The 21585-nt window shown below is 37.5% G+C and overlaps 1 protein-coding gene across 1 annotated transcript in view; it reads left to right on the top strand.

Moving 5' to 3' along the window:
• SPTLC1 (serine palmitoyltransferase long chain base subunit 1) overlaps positions 1 to 13158 on the top strand; it is a gene marked incomplete at both ends in the record, with an annotated part of 30067 nt that extends 16909 nt beyond the window's left edge. The window contains 10 exons of the mRNA XM_079548733.1: positions 1255 to 1387; positions 2911 to 3040; positions 3831 to 3920; positions 4213 to 4320; positions 4867 to 4962; positions 5231 to 5327; positions 6702 to 6756; positions 11569 to 11686; positions 12595 to 12668; positions 13065 to 13158. Of these exons, the coding sequence (XP_079404859.1) occupies positions 1255 to 1387; positions 2911 to 3040; positions 3831 to 3920; positions 4213 to 4320; positions 4867 to 4962; positions 5231 to 5327; positions 6702 to 6756; positions 11569 to 11686; positions 12595 to 12668; positions 13065 to 13158 (995 nt within the window). The remainder of the gene's footprint in view (positions 1 to 1254; positions 1388 to 2910; positions 3041 to 3830; positions 3921 to 4212; positions 4321 to 4866; positions 4963 to 5230; positions 5328 to 6701; positions 6757 to 11568; positions 11687 to 12594; positions 12669 to 13064) is intronic.
• Positions 13159 to 21585: the final 8427 nt, after the last annotated feature.

The following is a 21585-nucleotide window of genomic DNA, read 5'->3' as shown; positions in this document are numbered from 1 at the left end:
CTCTGCAAGAAGTTGCAGGGAGTGGGGAGGATGCCTCAGAGTATCCACTTCTCAGACTGGGCAGCCCGGGTTTCTCAGCCTTTCCTCACGGTCCATGCCTTCCAGCCCTTTTACCAGCTTTGGTGCCTTCCTTCAGGAACATACGAGTGTCATAACATCTTTTTTTTTTTGTGGAGCTTAGAATTACAAATAATATTCAAAGTGAGGTTGCATTGACATGAACTGTAGTGAGATAATCACCTCTTCTGATCATGTGGCTGTGCTGTCTTTAATGCATTGTGGTTAGGCCTCTTAGCTACTGAGGCACTCTGCTGGCTCTTGAACCTGCTGCCACCAGCACTCCGCATCTCTTTGAAGACATTCTAAGGATCTCTGTTTGCCCCTACAACTTGTGTTTTTTTCACTTGATGATTCTCTGAATAATATTTTGTAGAAGAGTCTTGCACTGACAATGTTTTTGAATGATTAAAATAATCATTTATCACACAAAGAGGTTATTTTGCTTAGGCACAGTACCTAATGCTTTGGTTCACCTTTTTACCTCTGGCTGGTTCTAATGCAACAATTTATTCACTTGTGTTGTATTGTTCATGGCATTTCATTTCTAACACAGACCATTCTCACTGAATTGGTTTGGAAAATGCATGTGTGTATAGTTGTTCAAATTTGTTTTGAGTATCTGTGGCATAGAGAAGGCCACCTTTTGAATTAGCTGTATTGCATTCAGGGGGCAGTATGTGATTGCACGTAGTCTGAGAAGGGCAGTTTTCTGTTATAATGATAGCTGTATTATATGCAGTGGAAACATTGGCTTGGAGGAACTGTCAGCCTGCTAGCAAGACTTAATTAATTACTATAAATTAGGTTGCTATTTATTTTCTGCTGAAGTAATTATGTTCCCTAGTCACTGACCAGGAACCCTGCCTCATTTACTTGTGATCTAATCAAAAGCGGATCTTAATTACCATTGTGTAAAAGTATGAGAGAATCACATTACTTAAATATTTTTCTAATCTTTCGAAGTTTTGGTTTAATATTGGTTTACTTCTCATTTTAAGCAAGGTTTTATTAATTGCAGGTAGGTTTGGTGTTTGTTTGTTTGTTTTGAGAAGTTACTTTTTGTAAAAGTTTTCCTACAAATGAACAGTAATTTTGTTTAATTCAATTAGGTCATTTCTAAAAGCAAGGAGTTAGTCTTTCTGATATGAATGCAGCTAAGCTGCCTTAGGACTTTTTATTTTTTCACTCTAATAGATGTGCACTTAGAATTAGAAGACCGGCTAGCAAAATTCATGAGGACAGAAGAAGCTATTATATACTCATATGGATTTGCAACAATTGCCAGTGCAATTCCTGCGTATTCTAAACGAGGGGACATCGTGTTTGTGTAAGTATTGTTTTCTCTCTGGAGAATTACAGATTCAGGAGTTTTTCTTCTGATGTCTCGCTTTTATTATTGTAAATCAAGTTAAACCATTTGTTTAGAAAATAATGCCATTTTGGACCAAGTATTTAGTTGTAAAAAGTTTAGATACTCCTTTGCCAAATATTTCAAATCGAATCAGTCACTGCTTTGTTTGAGGGAAAGACTTGAGCAGACGTGAGCACTCAGCTTAACAACAACAACAATGCATCCAAACAAACTGAAAAAGCCATAGACTTGTGTATGCAAGGATTAAGTATGATATCTAGATTTTTCCCTAGAAAATGTGTAGTTGTATTTGTTTTTCTCCTACTTCCTGCTGACATTTTTTCCTTTCCCATGTGACGGTTGTTCCTCTCATACATATCTGCAAGGAATTGCTTGGGTAAAGATCACTGTAAACAGAACATCTAAAAAGGATCAAACTAAAGATTCAGCAAGCACAGTATATGGCCCTAGGAGTAACTAGTCACAGTTACTACAGGGACAAATAAAGAAATAATAGCAATACTCAGAATTTCCTGAGGCAAAGAGGAGGGCTTGGATTCTTTAGAAGTTGGTGGATTTTCGTTATCTTACAATTTTTTTTTTTTTTTGTACCTAAGAATCTAATAGTCAGAATACCCCTATGGATGTGTAATTTCACAGTTTAACTTGAACTTGCTATGAATAAACATCTTTAAGTGTTACACTTACTGATTAAAATTGATGCATTTGATTTTTAGAGAATGAACTGATGCTATTTCTTTCTTACTTGTGCAAAAAAGCACAACTTCTGAATCAGTTGAGTTGTTTGTTTTTTGAGATAAATGACCAGTACTGGATATTGTATTCAAGGTGTCACTGTATCCAGGAGTTAGGTTTCAACTATTTCAACTTCTCTGTGACAAAAGATCTTCTCACTTTACTTTGAAGTACCTTGTTTGAAATTACTGCAGTTAGCATGTGCAAAAAGTTTGACTTAGTTGCCACCTTAAAAGGTTGCTGGACTTGCTTACCTACCTATGAAAGTGCATACCACATTATACCCAGAAGTTTGCTTTTCCAGGACTTAGAAATGGTGGGTAATTCTTTGATCACCAAGGCAGCAATACCTAAGGGATATTAAAAAGAAAGTTTGAGATTATCAGAGGACCTGATCACTGCAATTTTATACAGGCACATCTTTGTAACAGAACAAATGGAGTGAGAGCTTCTGGGATGACTACCTGGTCCATGAAATATGGTGCTCCTATGAATTGCTGTCACAAAAGGACCAGTGTACACTTAAAGAAAAGAGAAAGTGCTTGTAGTATAGGGAGGCTAAGAAACTTTGGAATGGTTTTTTCTAAGTGTAAATAAAATTTATTATGCCTTAATAACTCTGCTTTTAACTACCTGTAAATACAGGTATCTGCTCAAAAGTAGTACAGTCCTAGCAGTTGCTTTTCTACTTTGAATTGACATTAAACTAAGTGTAAACTTAGAAGGGCTTCCTGTATTTGCAGAGATGAAGCTGCATGCTTTGCTATTCAAAAGGGATTACAGGCATCTCGGAGTAATATCAAATTATTTAAGCATAATGATATGACAGACCTTGAACGACTGTTGAAGGAGCAAGAGACTGAAGATCAAAAGGTACACTCCTTACAAAAATATCTTAGTTTTTATGTCTCTTCTGTCCCTTTTAGTGCTTTTAAACTGGATTCTATAATTGAATGGGCCCGATACTTCCAGCTTTTTTTTTGTAGATCTGTATTGAGCAATTAATGTTGCATGTTTAATTAAGATTGACTTTACTTATTACATTAATCACTGTTGTGCCTGGCAGTGAATTCACAGGCATTGATGGTAGAGGAATATCTCTACAGGTCTATGACTGGTGTATGTTGATTTGGGTTTTTTTGCAGAGCTTGCATTTTTTGATCTAAAAATTTGTGTAACTGTCTTCAATTTATAAATCATGTGAGTTAATTAACAGTTTGAATGCCACACCACAAAATCAACTCAGAAGTGGCTAGTCCTAACCCTCAAATTTACATCAGCAACATGATTTTTCTTTTTTTTTTCTTTCTTTTTTTTTGTTTTGTTTTTTTTTGTTTTGTTTTGTTTTACCTTTCTTGGACACCTCTCTTGTCTTGCACTCAATTCTTAAGATGTTCTGCCTTCAAAACTAAGGGTCAGTTCAATGGTTTACTCCTCATTCTGACAAATACAAAAGGGCATCCAAAAACAGCAACTAAAACCAGGGTCAGCAAGCACAAATACTCTGCTAATATGAGTTGTAAAATGCTTAGGTGAAGAGGTTACTTGAAAAGGCAACATTATCTTCCTTTCCTTTTCATTACTTTCTTTTCTTACCAAGCAATTTCCAGAGCTTCACTTGTTACTAATTGTTGAAATTAACTGAAACCATTTGTTTCTTAAGAATCCTCGCAAAGCCCGTGTAACTCGAAGATTCATTGTGGTGGAAGGGTTGTATATGAATACAGGAGACATTTGCCCTCTTCCAGAATTGGTAAGAGGTTTTGAATTGCCTTTTAAAGTAGATATTTCTACAAAAGTATAAATTTTTATATGCAGCCTGTGGTATTTATGAGATTTAATGGTAAAAACAATTTTAAATTTTAAATTTTAAAACATTTTTTTAAATACCTTTAATGACTGAACACTACTGACATTTAGAGCTGACATTTCTGCAGTATTCTGAATATTGTAGTTGTCTGTCTTAACAACGTCACCCTTCACCCACTTTATGACTAAATTTTAATGGTTGTTACTTGTATTTTATATAATTTGCACTATTTTAGATAAAATTGAAGTATAAATATAAAGTTAGAATATTTTTGGAAGAGAGCCTTTCTTTTGGAGTCCTTGGAGAACATGGAAGAGGAATCACTGAACACTTTGGAATAAATGTAAGTGCCATATTTTTTGCTTTTGTTGTGAACAAGAGATTTGTGCAAAAACAATTTACAGAACTGGTTTCTTATGTCTGTGATATCTGAAATACTTACTAGTCTCAGGTCTCTGCATTTTTATTTCACCTGCTTACTTGAAATCTTTTTTTTTCCTAATACTTGTGAGAAGTATTGTAAAAATCTTTACAGTTTCACAATTTTATTCTCATTTTGAATGCTCAGTGAGATAATGATTGCAGTGTTTTCCTGCCCCATATGCTTCAAAATACCATGCTTACACAGAAATATTTGAATCTTAGGGGTATGTCAGAAAATCCTCTCTGTTTATAGCCAGCCCATGTTGTTCTATTGCCTTTTTCTCCAGTGGGGAGAAAGTAGGAAAACTTTTCTTAGTTCTCTTATTGCTTATATCTTCGTTCTAATATATGATAACATGATGCGTCTTCTCCAGTATTCATGAAAATATTAAGAAGATAAATATCTTCTATACTGCTTTGATGTAATTAAAGGCATCTCTTAATAACTTGTTAATTTAACTTGCAGATTGATGATATAGACCTCATTAGTGCAAACATGGAAAATTCACTGGCTTCTATTGGAGGATTTTGCTGTGGAAGATCATTTATAATTGACCATCAGGTGAGTCTTTTTTTTTTTTTTAACATGATGTGGCAAGATTAGTTACACAAAGATTAGTAACTGGTATCAATTTGCCAGGAGTAATATGATATGCAACATTTGATTCAGTTTAGAAACCTACTAGTTTTGAGAAACATTGCGTATGAGTTGAAAATCGGTTTTTCAATACTTCCATTAGCCTAGTGATGTGGAGAACAGGTTTAAATATGTGCAAATGAAGATACTGTCAATATTGCTATAATAAAAAGGTGTATTTTTTTCTCCATAGCGATTGTCTGGTCAAGGCTATTGCTTTTCTGCATCCCTGCCTCCTTTGTTAGCTGCTGCTGCTATTGAGGCTCTGAACATTATGGAAGACAATCCAGGTACTTAATTCTGAAGAAAAATCCCTTAAGAAAAATCGTATTCTTGAGTCGTTTTTCAACCCAAAACAACTACTACTCAGTTTAATTCCACACCCGTTTACTCTTTTACATCTTCTCTCCTTTACAGCTGTTTAATTTTACGTGTGTAAGTTTTTCACTCAGAGGTGGTGAAGCACTGGAAGAGTTTGCCCAAAGAGGTGGTGGATGCACCATCCCTGGACGCGTTCAAGGCCAAGCTGGATGTGGCTCTGGGCAGCCTGGTCTAGTGGTTGGCAACCCTGCACACAGCAGGAGGGTTGAAATTAGATATCTTTCAGGGTCCTTTTTAACCCAAACCATGATTCTATGAAGTTTTAGTTTACATAATCTTACATTATGCCTTTTTTTTTTAACATCTTTAATGTTTCCTTTCTTTGTCGCTTGTATTTAGAAAGGAAAGAGATGATAGTCATTGATCACCAAGTAAGCAATTATTCTACTTTGTAGACTTGTAAGAGATTTCTTCCTTGAAAATAAATACCTTTAAAACAAATAGAGGAAGATAAAGTTATAGACATAGAAGTAGGGATGTATTTGCTTCATACTGAACAACCCATTCCTTTCCTGTTAGCACTCCTGAATTTTTTTCTCCTCTAAATGAGCATCCAAACAGGTGTATTCTGTCGTCCTGATGGAAATATATCTGTGATTCTGGCGGCACCAAGTAGAGGACACTTTAATAAGGCAAGTTAGGCAAGAGTTTTGGCTCTAAGAATCAGAGAATTGCTTTTGTTCCTGAAATCTAAGAATGAATTTTTTTTGGTGTGAGAAACATGTATAATAAGGACAAAATTGTCCAAGTTTTGTATTTGTTTTTAATATTCATTAGCATAAGCAGGTTGGAAGAAACCTGGAGACAAATGTAGTATTTAATTTGTCACAAATAAAAAGCAGTCGGTTTGTGTATTCCATACCTGGTCTTCAGAAATTAAATGAAAATAGGAGAAAAGAAAGATCCATCAGTCAAAATTTTCCATTTAAGAATCTGCGGTGAGTGGGTGAGAGGATCAAGGTGCAGAGCCTGCATAACTGTAGACATTTTATAGATAAGTTTGTAAATAAGTTAAATCTGCAATTTCAACCTCTTTTATCAAGCATTTGTAACATCTTTTTCCTATGATCATGAACCACCTGGATTTTGTCAGCTCTGTAATTTCCTTGCAGAAATGGGAATCAGGAGCATTTTGAAGAATAGTGAAGGGAGTTACATCTTCTATTTACATTTATCTAAATATACATATATAAAATATCTCCTAGATTTTCCTTTTTTTAATCATGGATTTACAAAAATTTAAGGTAGAAATGGGAGATATAAGCTCTTTTTTTTTTGTCTAGACATTTTTCAGACTCTTCGTGCTAAATGCAAGCGAATTCACAGTGCTTTACAGGGGTAAGTGATTCCAAGTTTTTAAAACCTGTTGAAATGATATTATGCCTTATTTCTAGAAGGGATGTTTATAAGCCCTTAGACGATTTAGTCTTTAGAAGAGTGTTATAGCTCATAATAGTGCAAAGCATGTTGAAAAGATTGCCTAAATAAAATCATTTTGTGTGCTAGTAGCTTGAGTTCTAGCTTAGCAGGTAAGCTTTCAGATGTCTCAAAGCGTCTTGCAATCAACTTTTATACCGTATTGTTTTTCTGTATGAAACCTGAATCTTAAACAGCAATAAAATATTGATTATTCTGGAGACATACAGCAAACTGCTAGAATTAATTGAAAAATAAAGTTTCTGTTTCAAGTTCTGTAACCATTTTAGGAGATGACTGTTTGACTAATAGCTTTTTTTGATTGGTTTTATTAATAAAAATATATACATTGAATAGTTTCAAGAATTCTCAATTATAAATTATATTTATTATTTTAGAATTAATTTTCTTCTTCAGTTTTCTGTTGTGCTTTACAGGAAATGAAGAAAATTTTACATGCAGGAAATCTGTGGTGTGTTTATAATTATTCTGCCTGGTTTTAATTATTTATTTTTAATATTGGCCATTTTTTCAGTATGAATTACTTGGTATTTTAAATAAGCATCTGTATTCTGATAGCGGTCTCCTGCTTCACTCTATGTTTTATGCTAGAGCGTTAGTTGTGCTCAAATTCTTTGGAGTAGTCTTGGTCTTCTTTTGCTGTGATTTATTTCAAATTTGTTTGAAATACTATTGTTTTTATGTCAAAAACACCTGGACACTGTTATGCTTGAAATATTTTGCACTCACTTTAGAACTATGTGTGTCTCCTTTCTACTAGTAGAATGTTGTGACTAAGCAAAAAGGAAAATAACTGTAATATTTTCTCTATTCTGTCATTTTGAAGTGGCAATTATAAGTATGTTTAAGTACAGGAAGAATTTGTCAACCTTTTACTCATCAATATCCAGTGCAAAACAATAGCCTTTAGGACATGGCTGACCTTTTAAAATCCTGCGGTTGGTTCTACCTTACTTAATCAATTAAATTCTTTATACGGTTAATGTAGTCACAAATTAGTACATATCCAAATTGCTTAAGTGTCCCCTAATAGGAGTTTTGAATTATGAAAAATACAGTGGTAATAGAGAAGTCCAAAAAAAAAAGCAAAACAGCAAGGGAAGAAGTTACTTCTTGGTCATTCTGAGGAAGAACTTGGAGGACTTAACAGTACAAGGCAATTGGGCAAAGCTTTAGCTGATTAAAAAGTTCATTACACAGTGTTGGAGGAAAGACTTGAGCTAATATCTACAGAATCATGTGTTTGTTTTTTTAATCAATAAAAATGCTAGAAAAAGTCTGCAATGGTTCAGAGGGATGGCAAAGTTTTGAGAGAGGTTCTTTGTGTTTATTGTAATACTGTTGCATTAAATACTTTCATCTTCCTTGCCTGACGGTGGCTACTGCTCAACTGCAACTCTTCATTATATTCTTGTGACAGGTGAACTACTGGTTTAAGAGAGAGCATAGAGGAAAAGTAGAATTGCACATAAATAATGTGAAAAGGAACACACAGCTCTTCTCCTTTCTTCATGTACAGTAAATACAGTGACAGTAACAAATTAAAACCAACCTCTTTTTAGCCAGTGTAACTAACCTGTAGAATCTAGGACTACATGTATAAGAACCAATTTGAGATTAATGGTCTAAAAAGGTGTTTGTATATGGACAATGGGAGGAAAAAAATCATTAATGTTGTATGATAAGCAAATCACGCAAATCACTGGCTTTGCTTCCTTCAGGTAGAAACTGAGTGCATATCTATGGAAGAAATAGAAGAATTCTTCTGAAACCCTTATAGAATTACTTTCTTATTATCTGGGGTGGTTTATGTACCATAAAAGAACAGTAACAGATGGAATACCTGTCACAAAAAATCCTACCTTCATAAATAATCTTAGATAATGTAAATTTCTGTCTTGTATTTTAAAACGTCTAGTATCTTAATAAATATATGAAGAAGTTCTCTTGCAGGAATACAGGATGCAATAGGAACAGAAGTTTTGCCTCTTCCAGATGCCTGACAGTATTAGATAGTATCCTTTAAATAGTTCATTACTTACGACTTAACCTGCTGAGATTTTTTTCAATAAAGTTTTCATTGAGGTAAAGCAGATTTATTTCTAAAGATTTCCCCTCCTGGCGAAACTTGATGGTTTCTCACTGAGACCTCATCCTAGTTTTCTGTTCAGAACACTGGCTGTGATTAACATCCTTTTCTATGACTACCCTACAATTAAGAGCTTATTCTTATCATTCAGTTCTCCAGTTTGGCCTGATAACTAACACAAAGAGCCTAGTATACCTTTTGGGCTTGGTAAGGTTACGTGCATACTAGCACATTAATGGCAGGAGACATCCCTGGTCACTGGAGCATGCTTGTCTTCTGTTTCATTGTTAGAATGGCCTGTGGCATGGATTTGGCCACTTGAAATTGACTCCTGGATACAGTTCAAGAATTAGCACTAGTCAGGAAGCATTCCTAGTAGACAGATGGATGTGGCCACCCTGAATTGGAGACTTGAATTTTTTAAAACTATGGATGTGGGTCATTCCATATTTGTTGGCCTTAAGACCAGCATCATCTAGTCCAACCGTCCACTTACCGCCAACATTTCCTCTCTAAAACATGTCCTTTAATAAAGTATCTGCTCTATCTTCCAATACTTGAAAGGTGATTACAGCAAGAGCAGGGCTGATCTCTTCTCACTGATGACAGGTGACAGGACGAGGGGAAATGGCCTCAAGTTGCGCCAGGTGTAGGTTGTATATCAGGAAAAATTTATTTACAGAAAGGGTTGTTAAGCACTGGAATGGGCTCCCCAGGGAAGTGATTGAGTCACCATGACTGTGTGTTTAAAAACAGTTTGGATGTGATGCTCAGGGGCATGATTTAGCAGAGGGTTGTTAGAGTTAGGGTAGTACGGTTATGTTGTGGTTGGACTTGATGATCTTGAGGGTCTTTTCCACCCTGAGGAATTCTATGATTCTATCTAAATGTTTCTTGAATACCTCTAGGAATAGTGCCTCAACCACCTCTGTTGGCAGCTCATGCCAGTGCTTGAGCACTCTTTTGGAGAAAAAAATTTTCCTGATATCCTACCTGAACTTTCCCAGACCCAGCTTGAGCCCATCACTAGTTAAATGGGTGAAGAGGCCAACCCCCACCTCACTGCAAGTTCCTTTCGGGGAGTTGTAGAGTGCAATGAGGTCTCCCCTGAGCCTCCTCTTCTCCAGACTAAACAATCCCAGTTCCCTCAGCCACTCCTCATAAGAATTGTGCTCCGGACCTCACACCGGCCTTGTTGCCTTTCTCTGGACATGCTCTGGTACGGAGGGACAATCACCTTCCTGCTCCTTCTAGACCTCACTATTTCTGACATAAGCCAGGATGCCATTGACCTTCTTAGCTATCTGAACACACTGCTAGCTCATGTTTAGCTGAGTATTGACCAACATCCCCAGGTCTATTTCTTCTACACAGCCTTCCAGACACTCTGCTCCAATCTTATAGTGTTACAAGGGGCTGTTGTGGCCAAAGTACAGGACCTGACATCGGTCTTGTTGAATTTCATCCTGTTAGCCTCAGCCCAGTGATCCTGGTTGTCCAGATCCCTCTGTGCAGAGTCTTGCTACTCCTAGGCAGATCAGCGCTTCCTTCCAACTTGATGTCTTCTGCAAAAGGGTACACTCAATCCCCTCATCCAGATCATCAGTGAAGATATTAAACAGAACAGGCCTCAATGTTGACTCCTGAAGAATATCATTTGTGATCAGAGTTATATACATCAGGACTGTAGCAACCAAATTCTAAGGTGCTGATTAACAGCTGTCTTCAGCTACAGACATGAGAGCAATTCTGTTAGAATTACTAGTGTTTAGATGAGCTTCTGATTAAGTAGCAGAAGGTGCTCTAAAGATTTTCTATAGGAAATCAATAAAAATCAAAAATTTTGCCAAAAGTAAAGCTTATTTCATATCATCACATAAGCAGGTAGAAAGGCTTATCATTATTTATTTTCCGAACTATGACTCTGAAGACTCAAGTTTGCTAGCTGTGTTTTCATTAGTAAAATAGGAACATACTCCTAACATTTTTCTTTATCTTTGGAAGGATCCTTCTACAATTTTTTAGTCTTTTGCAAAAGTTATTAGTTAGAACTAAGTAATCTAGAAGTAAACTAGTTAACTAGTAAACTAGAAGTTAACTAGTCAGAACTAGTTATTGTTTCACAAATTTGCTAAAACTACATTTAGTTAACTGCAAGAACGATGCTCTCTTGTTTTGTTATTTTTGCCTACTGTGAACTGAAGTGTACATGTTTGGCCTGCATTATTATAATGAATAGTATAGATATAGATAAAAATATAATAGATATGGAGAAAAGTGGAAGTCATCTAAAACAGCTAGGGAAAAGTAATAGAATGCATCAGAAAAAAAGTGCTTCAGTACTGTAATTTGAATAATTGTACTCAGGCTTTTGTCAATATTTTCAGGAATGCATAGCTTCTGTGAAGATTATTAAGAGCAAATATGTCCCTGTACGTATTGATTTTTATGCTGTAAATGCTAGCATGGAAAACTATTAATGAACAGCTATTTTTAATGTTAAAAAAATTTAATATTTTCTGTGAAACATCCTTCTCACTTCCTAATCTGGAAAGGGGAAACACTTACTCTCTAGAACTTTAACACTTATGTACTAGTGTGTGGGTTTGTTTGTTTTTTTTTAGGATCTCTGGCTTAAGAGTAGTGGGAGAATCGTTTTCTCCAGCATTGCACCTAAGGTTGGAAGGCAGTTATGGATCTCGAGAAAATGATGTGAAGTTGCTGAAGAGAATTGTGGATTATGTAAGTGTCCCTTTAACAGTTAAAATATATTATTTCATTTCAATGTGATAGTGAATGAAATTCAAATGCATGGAGTGACTTGTGGGTAATTTGTTGAGTATCCTGTTGGAATGTCTTGCAGGAATGCTACAAGAAATCTGCTTCTTCACTGAGTCCAGGGCTACTAAAAACCATCTTTTACCAATTTTTCGTTGCACATGTTTACTTTTGTAACATTTGACAAAAATACATATTTCTTGTTTATACTTCAGAATATGGCGTTATCCTGTTGTGTACTTCAAAACTCAAGTTTAGGACAATTGCTTAGGAAACTTCTATGATGTTCAAAGGAAACTAGGCTATTGTCTGAACAGTTGGTTCAGTTCAGTTGGTGTATTTTAACTATTACATACTTAGCTTTCAGTAGTTTTGCATATTTGCGGCATATTAACTTTTTTGTGTGTGAAGAGAGTCCCATGTTTTGAATATAGTATCTTTTTTTCTATCTGTACACTGGCTTACTTTCTCTATTGTAAAATAGATGGAAAGTGATGGGGATATTTTAGATTTCAGGTGGCAGATACACAAGACTAAACCACAGACAAAAACTAGATTATCCTTGAAAATACTCTTAAATTTGTTTGAATGGCCTAACGAACATAGCATTTTTGTCTAATTATTTGGCGAGGAAAGCTGAAGAAGCTACATCTAACTTTCCCAATTTTATCTTTTATTAAATACTCTTTCTTACACACCATCAAAACTTCCATTTAGGAAAGAATTATCCTGACACAGTAGTAGTGAAGTAAGTTATATGCATTCGATGATCTAAATGGTATACCTTTAGAAATTGCCAAACTCTATTTTTATCTAAATGATCAACCTTGTGTTTTGTTTTCTTTGGTTTCTCTCTGTGCTTTCATCCATAGTGCGAAAATCGTGGTATTGCATTAACTCAGGCCCGCTACCTGGAGAAGGAAGAAAAATGTCTTCCTTCACCCAGGTAAGTAGAAAATCAATATATTATTTCATTTTATGGGGTATGACTCTATGTATGTTTTCATGCAGCAGAATTTTGAGAAAAGATTCTGATGCACTGAAGTAACAACTATATCTGAACTACCTGAACCCTAACAATCAGCATGACACGGTCTTTGCCTGTTTACCAGGCATGTTTCATTGAGCTGTGCGTGTGCAGAAACAGAAAAATTTATCTCCACTTATATATATGGAGAACAGGGTGAAAATATTCTGACCATTTCCACATTTGCTCATGTATCTTGTGTCTGGTTGAATTTGAATTACTACCTAGAGCTAGTAATTGTAATGTTAGTACAGGAAAAACCTAAAACTGAAGACAAGGATTATATGTGCGTATGTTGTGATTTTCTTTTTCTAGTATTCGAGTAGTGGTAACAGTGGAACAAACAGAACAAGAACTGGACAAAGCTGCATCACTTATTAAGGAAGCTGCAGAGTCTGTACTGAATTAACCCACAGTTTTGGATTCCTTTTTCCTCAAATTATAAATGTTTTACACTGTATAGTGAACTCCACTTCAGATATTAAAGCTTATCCACCATAGACATTAAAGCCTATCTAATGAGATTGTTTCAGGATAGTAAAAATACAGTGATGTATAGAATTCTGAATTTTGAAAATGGTGAATGACGCAATGTACTTAAAATTCAAAATCTACGAAACATTCCTAAGACTGGAATATCACTGTAGCATGCAGGTCTTTTTCACAGGTTTCATCTTATAAAGCCTTAAATTTATTTCTTCAACCCCCTAAATGTTACCACATACATGGAGAGAGAGAGAGAGAGAGAGAGAGAAGAGGAAAATATGTATACATATGTATATAATTCATTTTTTTCTCAATAAGCATCTAAAATGTGTATCTCAGTATGTAGGAAGTTCACTTGGTTTCAGAATGAAATACTAATACTAATAGTACCTTAAGAGAGAAATAACACATTAAGAGATAATTTTGTGCTGTATTGCATAATTCATAATGGGAACTTCAATTCTTACTTGTTTATATCTTTTTAACCATTTCTGAAAGCAGTTTCTCAGAATGCCTAGTCAGATGATTGCCATCAAAATGTAAATTAATGTTTAACACTGTTTGCATTCTGCATTTCATATGTAAATATGCATATTTGATTTTATGGGTGAGATTTTTCTTATCAACTTAAACACCTAAACTGAAACCTCCAAATTTTGAGAGTATTGCAGTATCACTATAGTATGTTCAGTCAGGGGTCTTTTGCACCACCAGTTTTGAAGAGGAGGCATAAACAATATGAAGAACTAAAGTTTTGAAATGGCAAATTAATATAAACTTTTTCAAACAGCTTTGAAGCACTAAAATGTGTGTATTAAGTTATAGCTCTGAACAGCTGCTATGCATTAGAGTAATTAATTAGTAGTATTTGGAGTTTTATGCTTGTAATTTGCAGTAGTCACAGATGGATAGAAACATAACACCAATCTGAAGAAATTGGTAAGGATGGATGACAATAAGCCATAGCTTTTAATAAAATAAAAATGTATTTCTGCATATTTTTAACAATACCAGTTCAAAAAACGTTGTGTTCTACCTGATCTGTATTCAAGTTGTTTTATACTTATTTTTGTTTTCTGTTGCTGCTACAAGGACTACAGTACTATTTTTGAGAAAGATCACTGTTTAAATAAACATTTTATTCAAATTTATATATATTATGTACTTAGTCATGTACTTAGTAGCATGATTCAGCCATATTTTGTAGAATATTCTGCATCAGATGAGCATAGTCTGTGTTGTCTCCTTCAGTTCTTAATGACTCCATCTTTGCTGTGATTTTCCAAAACTTCTGAACTTTGTCTTTTTAGATAAAACCTGCTGAAGTTACTCTTGAGCGCATTTGTTACTGATACTGCCAGTACTAGCAATACTCAAATAGTTTTTTGTGTACAGCAGACACTTCATCACAATGTACAAAAGTATTCATATTACATTTACATTTACATTATTCTGTCTTCACTTTGACTAAAATCCTGTGACAAGCCAACTATGTTAAAAAGCAAAAATGTGAGGATGGAAGCTGATTCCTGTTTTGTGGACTAGAAGTGACATGCCTTTTCAAGAGCAGTCAGCCTTCTCAGATTCTTAAGAGATTCTGAGAGATGGAAATAAGAACTCACTGGTAGGCATTGAGCTTGTGACCCATTTTTGGTTTGATAATACAAAACTGAATTTTCAAATAAAATCAAGCTTTTTGGCTGAGAACAAATGAAGGGGTTGGATTCCATTGCAGCATTATTGTTTTAGAGTTCCAGGTAAATCTATGAAGCTAGACAAGTAACTGATCAGCGTTAATATAGAAGGTTGTAGAATCCATACTGACTCCTTCCATTTTAGATCGTCCTGAAATAGAGAGTTTTTGTTGTTGTTGCGCTCGTCAGAACTAGCAACAAGCTTTAAGTCTATGGCAAATTTGTTTTGTTTTCTGTTGGTTTTTTTGTTTTGTTTTCAAGTAAAGTGATGAAACCTGAATTCACAGGAAGTTGAGCAGGACTTCTGTCAACTTCAAAACTTTGCTCATGACACCAAAGTTCAAATATGTTGTTAAGAGCTGTTATCATTAATTCACTTAGCAAACACATATCCAGCATTAAAACATTGATAAATCTGCTTTTATCAGTTTTTTGCTTCAGTAACTGTTTAGGAAATCTGCACTTGGATGACACTAAAGTGAATTTCTTTCTGTTTTTAGCAATTCATTTATTGTTACTAATGTGTTTTCTGCTTAGAGGTTTTAATTTCTCTTTGAGAAATTAATCCCTTGTTCCTACCCCTTATAGTTCTCACAGAGAGAGTGGTGAGGTGCTGGAACAGGCTGCCCAGAGAGCTTGTGGATGCCCCATCACTGGAGGTGTTCAAGGCCAGGTTGGATGGGGCCCTGGGCAACCTGGTTTAGTATTAGATGGGGAGGTTGGTGGCCCTGCCTGTGGTGGGGGTTTGGAGGTTTGTGATCCTTGAGGTCCCTTCCAACCCGGGCCACTCTGCGATTCTGTGATTGTCAGTTTGACCATGTCTGGTCCTTTTCATTTTCTCTCTTCTGATAAATGTCTCTGTTTTACATGGAAAGCAGGTGAAGAAAAAACAGTGACTAGGGGAAAATATTCAGGTTGGGAAGATAGCAGGTGATAAAACTTTTGACATTAGAAAATCAGACTTGGAAGTCTATTAAGGTGCTTAAATCCTTAGTGCTCTTTGCTGATAAATGTATGGACAAGCCTGTTTTAGTTGTTTTGTGGCTTTGTTTGGATGACATGCGGCACTTTCACTAATTTCTTCAGATGCCGGAGTGAGATTGGGGTCTTAGTACACAACAGGAAAGATATTTAGGATCAAAAGCATACAGGCTCATATCCTGAACTGTGGCAATGAGGCACGGACTCAGACGTGAACGATCCAAATCATTTATTATATGTTCCCACATAACCTCTAAACATTTACAAGATTCCTTTTGAGCTTTCCCATTCACAATTACAACTTTCCCATCTGCCTTTACATGTCAACAAAGTATTGCACAAACGCTCCTTAGCCATGCATGCAGGTGCTTGTCCAACCAGAGCCATGGGCTGTTCCTTTGGCTTTTTTCTTCTAGAGCTGTCCTTGCTTCTCAGTGTTGCTTTTTCATGCTGTTTGTCTTGCTTCATAGCTGCTGCTCTGAATAGTCTTTTTTGTATTCTCACCATTCCCCCTTTTTTATTTATTAGCAAACTACCACCACTATTTACTATAAAATAATAGCACTAATTATATTAATAACGTACTCATCAGAACTCAATCAAGGCCTTGATTGATAACACACTAAACATAAGAAAAGAGTTACATAGAAGGTCATGAGTTTTTTTAGCTGATATGTGCACACTCAGGCAATCTTAGACAATTCCATGAGTGGGAAATGGAAAATCCCTAAGTTAATGTGCTATTACTTATTAACTCCTGAGAGACAGCAAAACACCGAAAAGGAGAGAGAAGGAGCATGCTGGCACTGGATGTGATAGGCAGTGCCAGCAGGGCATCCCCTGCTTCAAAATGCACTTTTCCTCTCTCACCCGCAACAGACTCCTGCTTTTATTCCTCTCGGGGTCTGCATGGTTTTTTGTATGGAGATCCCTGTGACCAATGCAGAGCCCAAGCGGAACACCTGCTCAAAAAACAAACTTCCAAAGCTAGCTCTTTCTACAAACAAAACAGTTGCAGAAAGTATTCACAGTCACAGCTGCTTATTCCCATGGTTTCTTGCTGACCAAAGTGAGAATGTTGCCATCCAATCACTGACATTGCTAACTGGATCTGCATTGCCCGAGTTGTCATTAACTTCTACATGCTTTTTAATCACAACTCTTACACAGGATATAATGCAAGGGATACAGGTAAAAGGCACAAAAAAACTGATGCATTAGTCCTAACTTAATTAGTTTCTGAATCCAAGGGCCCAGACATTGAAACCACACATGGAACCACCCCCGTGAATTTCCCACACGTAATTTCTGCACACCTTTCTGCAGTTGCTGAATACTGTCATGAATGAAGGTGGAAGGATCTGATAAGTTCATGCAGCACAGTCCTCCAGTGTCCTCACAGCCGTGTCCTTGTGTGAGAAGCAGGAAGTCAATAGCAGCTCTGTTCTGCAGTGCACTGTGACAAACTGAGTTGACATCCTGTATCAGGCCTGAAAGTGCTTGCGAGGTTGCACTGGTCTGTTTGCTAAGCCAACATCCTAGCTTGTTTGAACTAACTAATGCTTTAGCATTACAACAGTGAAGAGTGATGCAAACATAATTGATTCCCAGTTGCAAAATATAATCTTCTCTTTGCAATCAAAAGCATGAATATTTCTTCAGATTCTACCATTTTGGTGTTTTGAAAGGATCACAGTCAGATTCATCATTAATAAGGTCAACCTGCCCAAGGAGCAGGGCCCTCCTTTAGTATATGATGGAATGTTTAGCCATGTGCAATCTCCACATATTAAAAATACTACTCGGGGTAACTGGAGGTGTAAATTACTAGATATTGAAATATTTGAAGATGTGTAATTACACAAGGGTGATGCATTTCTATACGCCAGCATTGTAGCATTGACTGACCATGAAAGAGATTGATTGTTATAATAACTGAACAATACGCACCAATCCCTTATTACTGATCTCAAAAGTTCTAGCTCCTATGGGGTAGTGACACTGGGGGTGAGTGGGGAACCCATTCATCCATTTCTCTCCCCAGACCTTCTCTTCCTGCACAACTGAGGAAGCACTAGTGGTGTGAGCCAGTTGTTCTCATTTTCCTTGATCAAGGGGAAGTCCTACCAGACACGTGGTAATGGGGAGTCGGGGGATGATACTGATAAGCAGAGAGTGTTCTGTCCAATGTTGCTGGCAAGCATAACCCACACATTAGTCTTAGTGTGAAGGTACCCATACAGCTTTCATGATGATGGTGCAGCAGATGAAGGTGATGTCAACAAATGAGGTTGCACTGCCCTTCCTGGAATCCATCATGGTCCTGCACCTATAGAAATAAAAGCATAACCTCTCCCCCAAGTTATCAGTGGGAAAAGGCCTTCCCATTTACCTGATTCCTGATTCTTTACTAATACACTAGCTTTTCCATGAATATTCATTCTTTCCTTGTTTTCTGAAACAAAATGATGGGCCGTCAGTGGTCCTCCATCATCACACCATTAATTTAAGAAGTTCAATACATGTGTGGCTTTAGCAAGCCTTTCTGCTGGAAGTGCCTTCTCCGTTCCCTCTTTTTGCTTAAGTAGCATAGCGTTAAGGGTGCTGTGGGTACACTCAGCTATGGCTTATCCCATAGGTGAATGTGATATGCGACTGAGATGTTTAATTCCCCATAAATGTAGAAACTGTAATACTATCTGAGATACATCTCCCAGGCCATTTTCTATCTTAATAGTTTTTGGGTATCCCAAGAATTGCAAAGGCCAGAAGAAAATGTTTGCAGATGTTGCAGGCCTTTTCCCTGGTATGTGCTGTCACTGCTATGGCTCTGGAAAAGGTATCCATGGAGACGTGGACATATTTAAGTCTTCTGAATTCAGGGATGTGTGCGACATCTGTCTGCCATAATTCCAGAGCTGTTAGGCCTCAGAGATTAACCCCATGCAATAGAGGAGGTGTCATCTGTTGGCAATCAGGGCATGCTGTAATTATCTGTCATGCCTGAGTCAAGCTAAGGCTATAAGGCTTTTGCAGTGCTTTAGCATTCTGGTGAAAAAAGGCACGTGACAGCCGAGCCTGCTCAAATGAATTGGGAAGAACAGGAACACCAGCTAACTGATCAGCTTATTTATTTCCTTCTGTTAAAGGTCCTGGAAAAACGGTATGCGATTGGATGTGTATTATAAAATATGGTTCCCATGGAGAGACATAAAGACTATACAGCAGCATGAACAGTTGTTAATTAGAAATGTCTCTTAGATATGATCCTTCTTGTCTAGTCAGTATTTCCGTAACATAGGCTGAATCAGTGGCGATGTTAATTAGACTGGACCACTTTTGAAATACTCTTACAACTGTAGCTAATTCTACAATTTGTGGAGAGCCTTTTATTGTCTAAATATCCAACTGCCATCAACCAGATGAGTCCTACCATACAATACCGACTGACTTGTTCTCCCTGACCCATTTGTGAATACAGTCAAGGTGTCTAAGGGTACCAAGGCACATTTTGGCATCTCCTGCATATTAAAATACATTTGTAGCAAGTAACGACCAGGTGGGTGTATTGATGTTGCCTCGGTGAATTCCTCCACTGCTACCTGAAGAGGCAGTGAACATTGGGACAGCCATTGTAACATGTTTGTAGACACAGGTAACATAATTACTGAAGATTCAGCCCCACTCAGCAATAACAACCTTTGTCTTCCTTGCATAACAAGAGCAGAAATCATTTCAACTTTTGTGGTGATCATTTTGGAAAACTGATGTGACAAAAAGATCCATTCCAGTTAAAAGAGGATCCTGCAAAGTATTATTTCACTGAAAGAGGAGAGCATAAGGCTGAAAATCTAGATTCAGTACTGTTAAGTGGAATGGGAGGGCAGGGTCATATCACTGAGCTTGTCACTGCGACATAGTTGAGGCAACCTGCAAAGCTTGCTGCATTGCAGGTGTCAGTGATCTTTTGGAATTTATAGCTAGATTGCACTTTAATAACTGAAATAATGGGAGCAGGGTTTCATTAGGTATTCCCAGCAGAGGCCTGATGCAGTCCCTAACAGCCTTTGCATATCATTTAGAGTTTGAATGTCCAAATCCAGTTTATGGCGTTGGAGTGACAGTCTGATTTGTAATTCACCATCCCAAATACTTCCATGGTGAACTCTCTTGGACTTTTTCTGGAGCTACCTCTAAACCACAGCTTCTCATACTGTCAATGACTACAGCCATGGCATGTCACATTTCTTCACTTGACTTGGTTGCCACAAGAATGTCATCTGAGTAATTGTAAATAACAGAATTAAACAATTTTTGCCTCTTAGGGGCTCTGGTAACAAACCACTGAGGGATCATGGGGCTGTTTTTCATGTCCTGAGCTAATACCATCCAATGATACCACTTGGTTGGTGCTGACACATTTACAGAAAGGACATAAAAAGCAAACTGAAGAGCATAATTGGGATCCAGGGGGATGTTGAGTCTTTTAAGTCAGTAGTGAGCGAGGCGCCATGAGCAATCACAGCCACATCAGTGCCTGTGTCCAAAATGCCTGAAACATCAAATCTTTGTGGGAGGTTGCCCAATTCCAGAGTACAGGTTAAGGTAGTTTGAGCATCTTAGACCTTTTGGGTCCATAATATCTGAGGGGCCTCTGTAGATCCAAACCCTGTAGTCCCCCTGTCCACATGTGAAGCCAGCACCAACTGTGCCCAAAAGTAAATTAGTTGAGCAATATAAGCACGTGCTTGTACTTCGCATGGGTGCATGGGTGCCCAGACCATAACCTTAATCTCTCCAGTATAGTCAGTATCCGTAAGTCCAGATAACACAGAAAGATCTTGCACTGAGGCTGATGAATCCCTAAAAGCAAAGTGCTCAGTCCATTTCGCAATGGACCGATTACCCCAGTAGCCACTGCTCACACTACCCTAGAATCAAGGATTACTGGTTTGGAGATGGCCAGGTCCACTCCCGTGCTGCCACGGGTCCTGGCGTATAAACGGGGGGTGTTGGAATCAGTTCTGATGTTGATGTCTGAGCTGGGGCTACTTGCGTCACCACGCACCTCCACCGTGCCCTCCGACCCCCGTTTCCCTGCATGGATTGCCCATCCTTTACTACACCTCGAACGGACTCCCAGTCCCGGGGGCTCAGGTGTTTCTTCATTAGGAAATTTCATAGAATAGAATCATAGAATCATAGAATCACCAAGGTTGGAAAAGACCTAAGAGATCATCCAGTCCAACCATTCACCTATTCCCAGTAGCTCCCACTAAACCATGTCCCTCAGCACAACATCCAGCCTTTCCTTGAACACCCCCAGGCTCGGTGACTCCACCACCTCCCTGGGCAGTCCATTCCAGTGCCTGACCACCCTTTCTGAAAAGTAATACTTCCTGATGTCCAGCCTGAATCTCCCCTGCCGTAGCTTGAAGCCATTCCCTCTGGTCCTATCACTAATGACACGAGAGAAGAGGCCGACCCCCAGCTCACTACAACCTCCCTTCAGGAAGTTATAGAGAGCAATGAGGTCTCCCCTGAGCCTCCTCTTCTCCAGGCTGAACATTCCCAGCTCCTTCAGCCTCTCCTCATATGGCCTGTGTTCCAGACCCCTCACCAGCTTTGTTGCCCTCCTTTGAACACGTTCCAGGGCCTCAATATCTTTCTTGCAG

Source organism: Tetrao urogallus (assembly GCF_951394365.1).
Source record: "Tetrao urogallus genome assembly, chromosome: Z".
NCBI classification, from domain to species: Eukaryota; Metazoa; Chordata; class Aves; order Galliformes; family Phasianidae; genus Tetrao; species Tetrao urogallus.
This window is presented reverse-complemented; position numbering and strand designations above follow the sequence as displayed.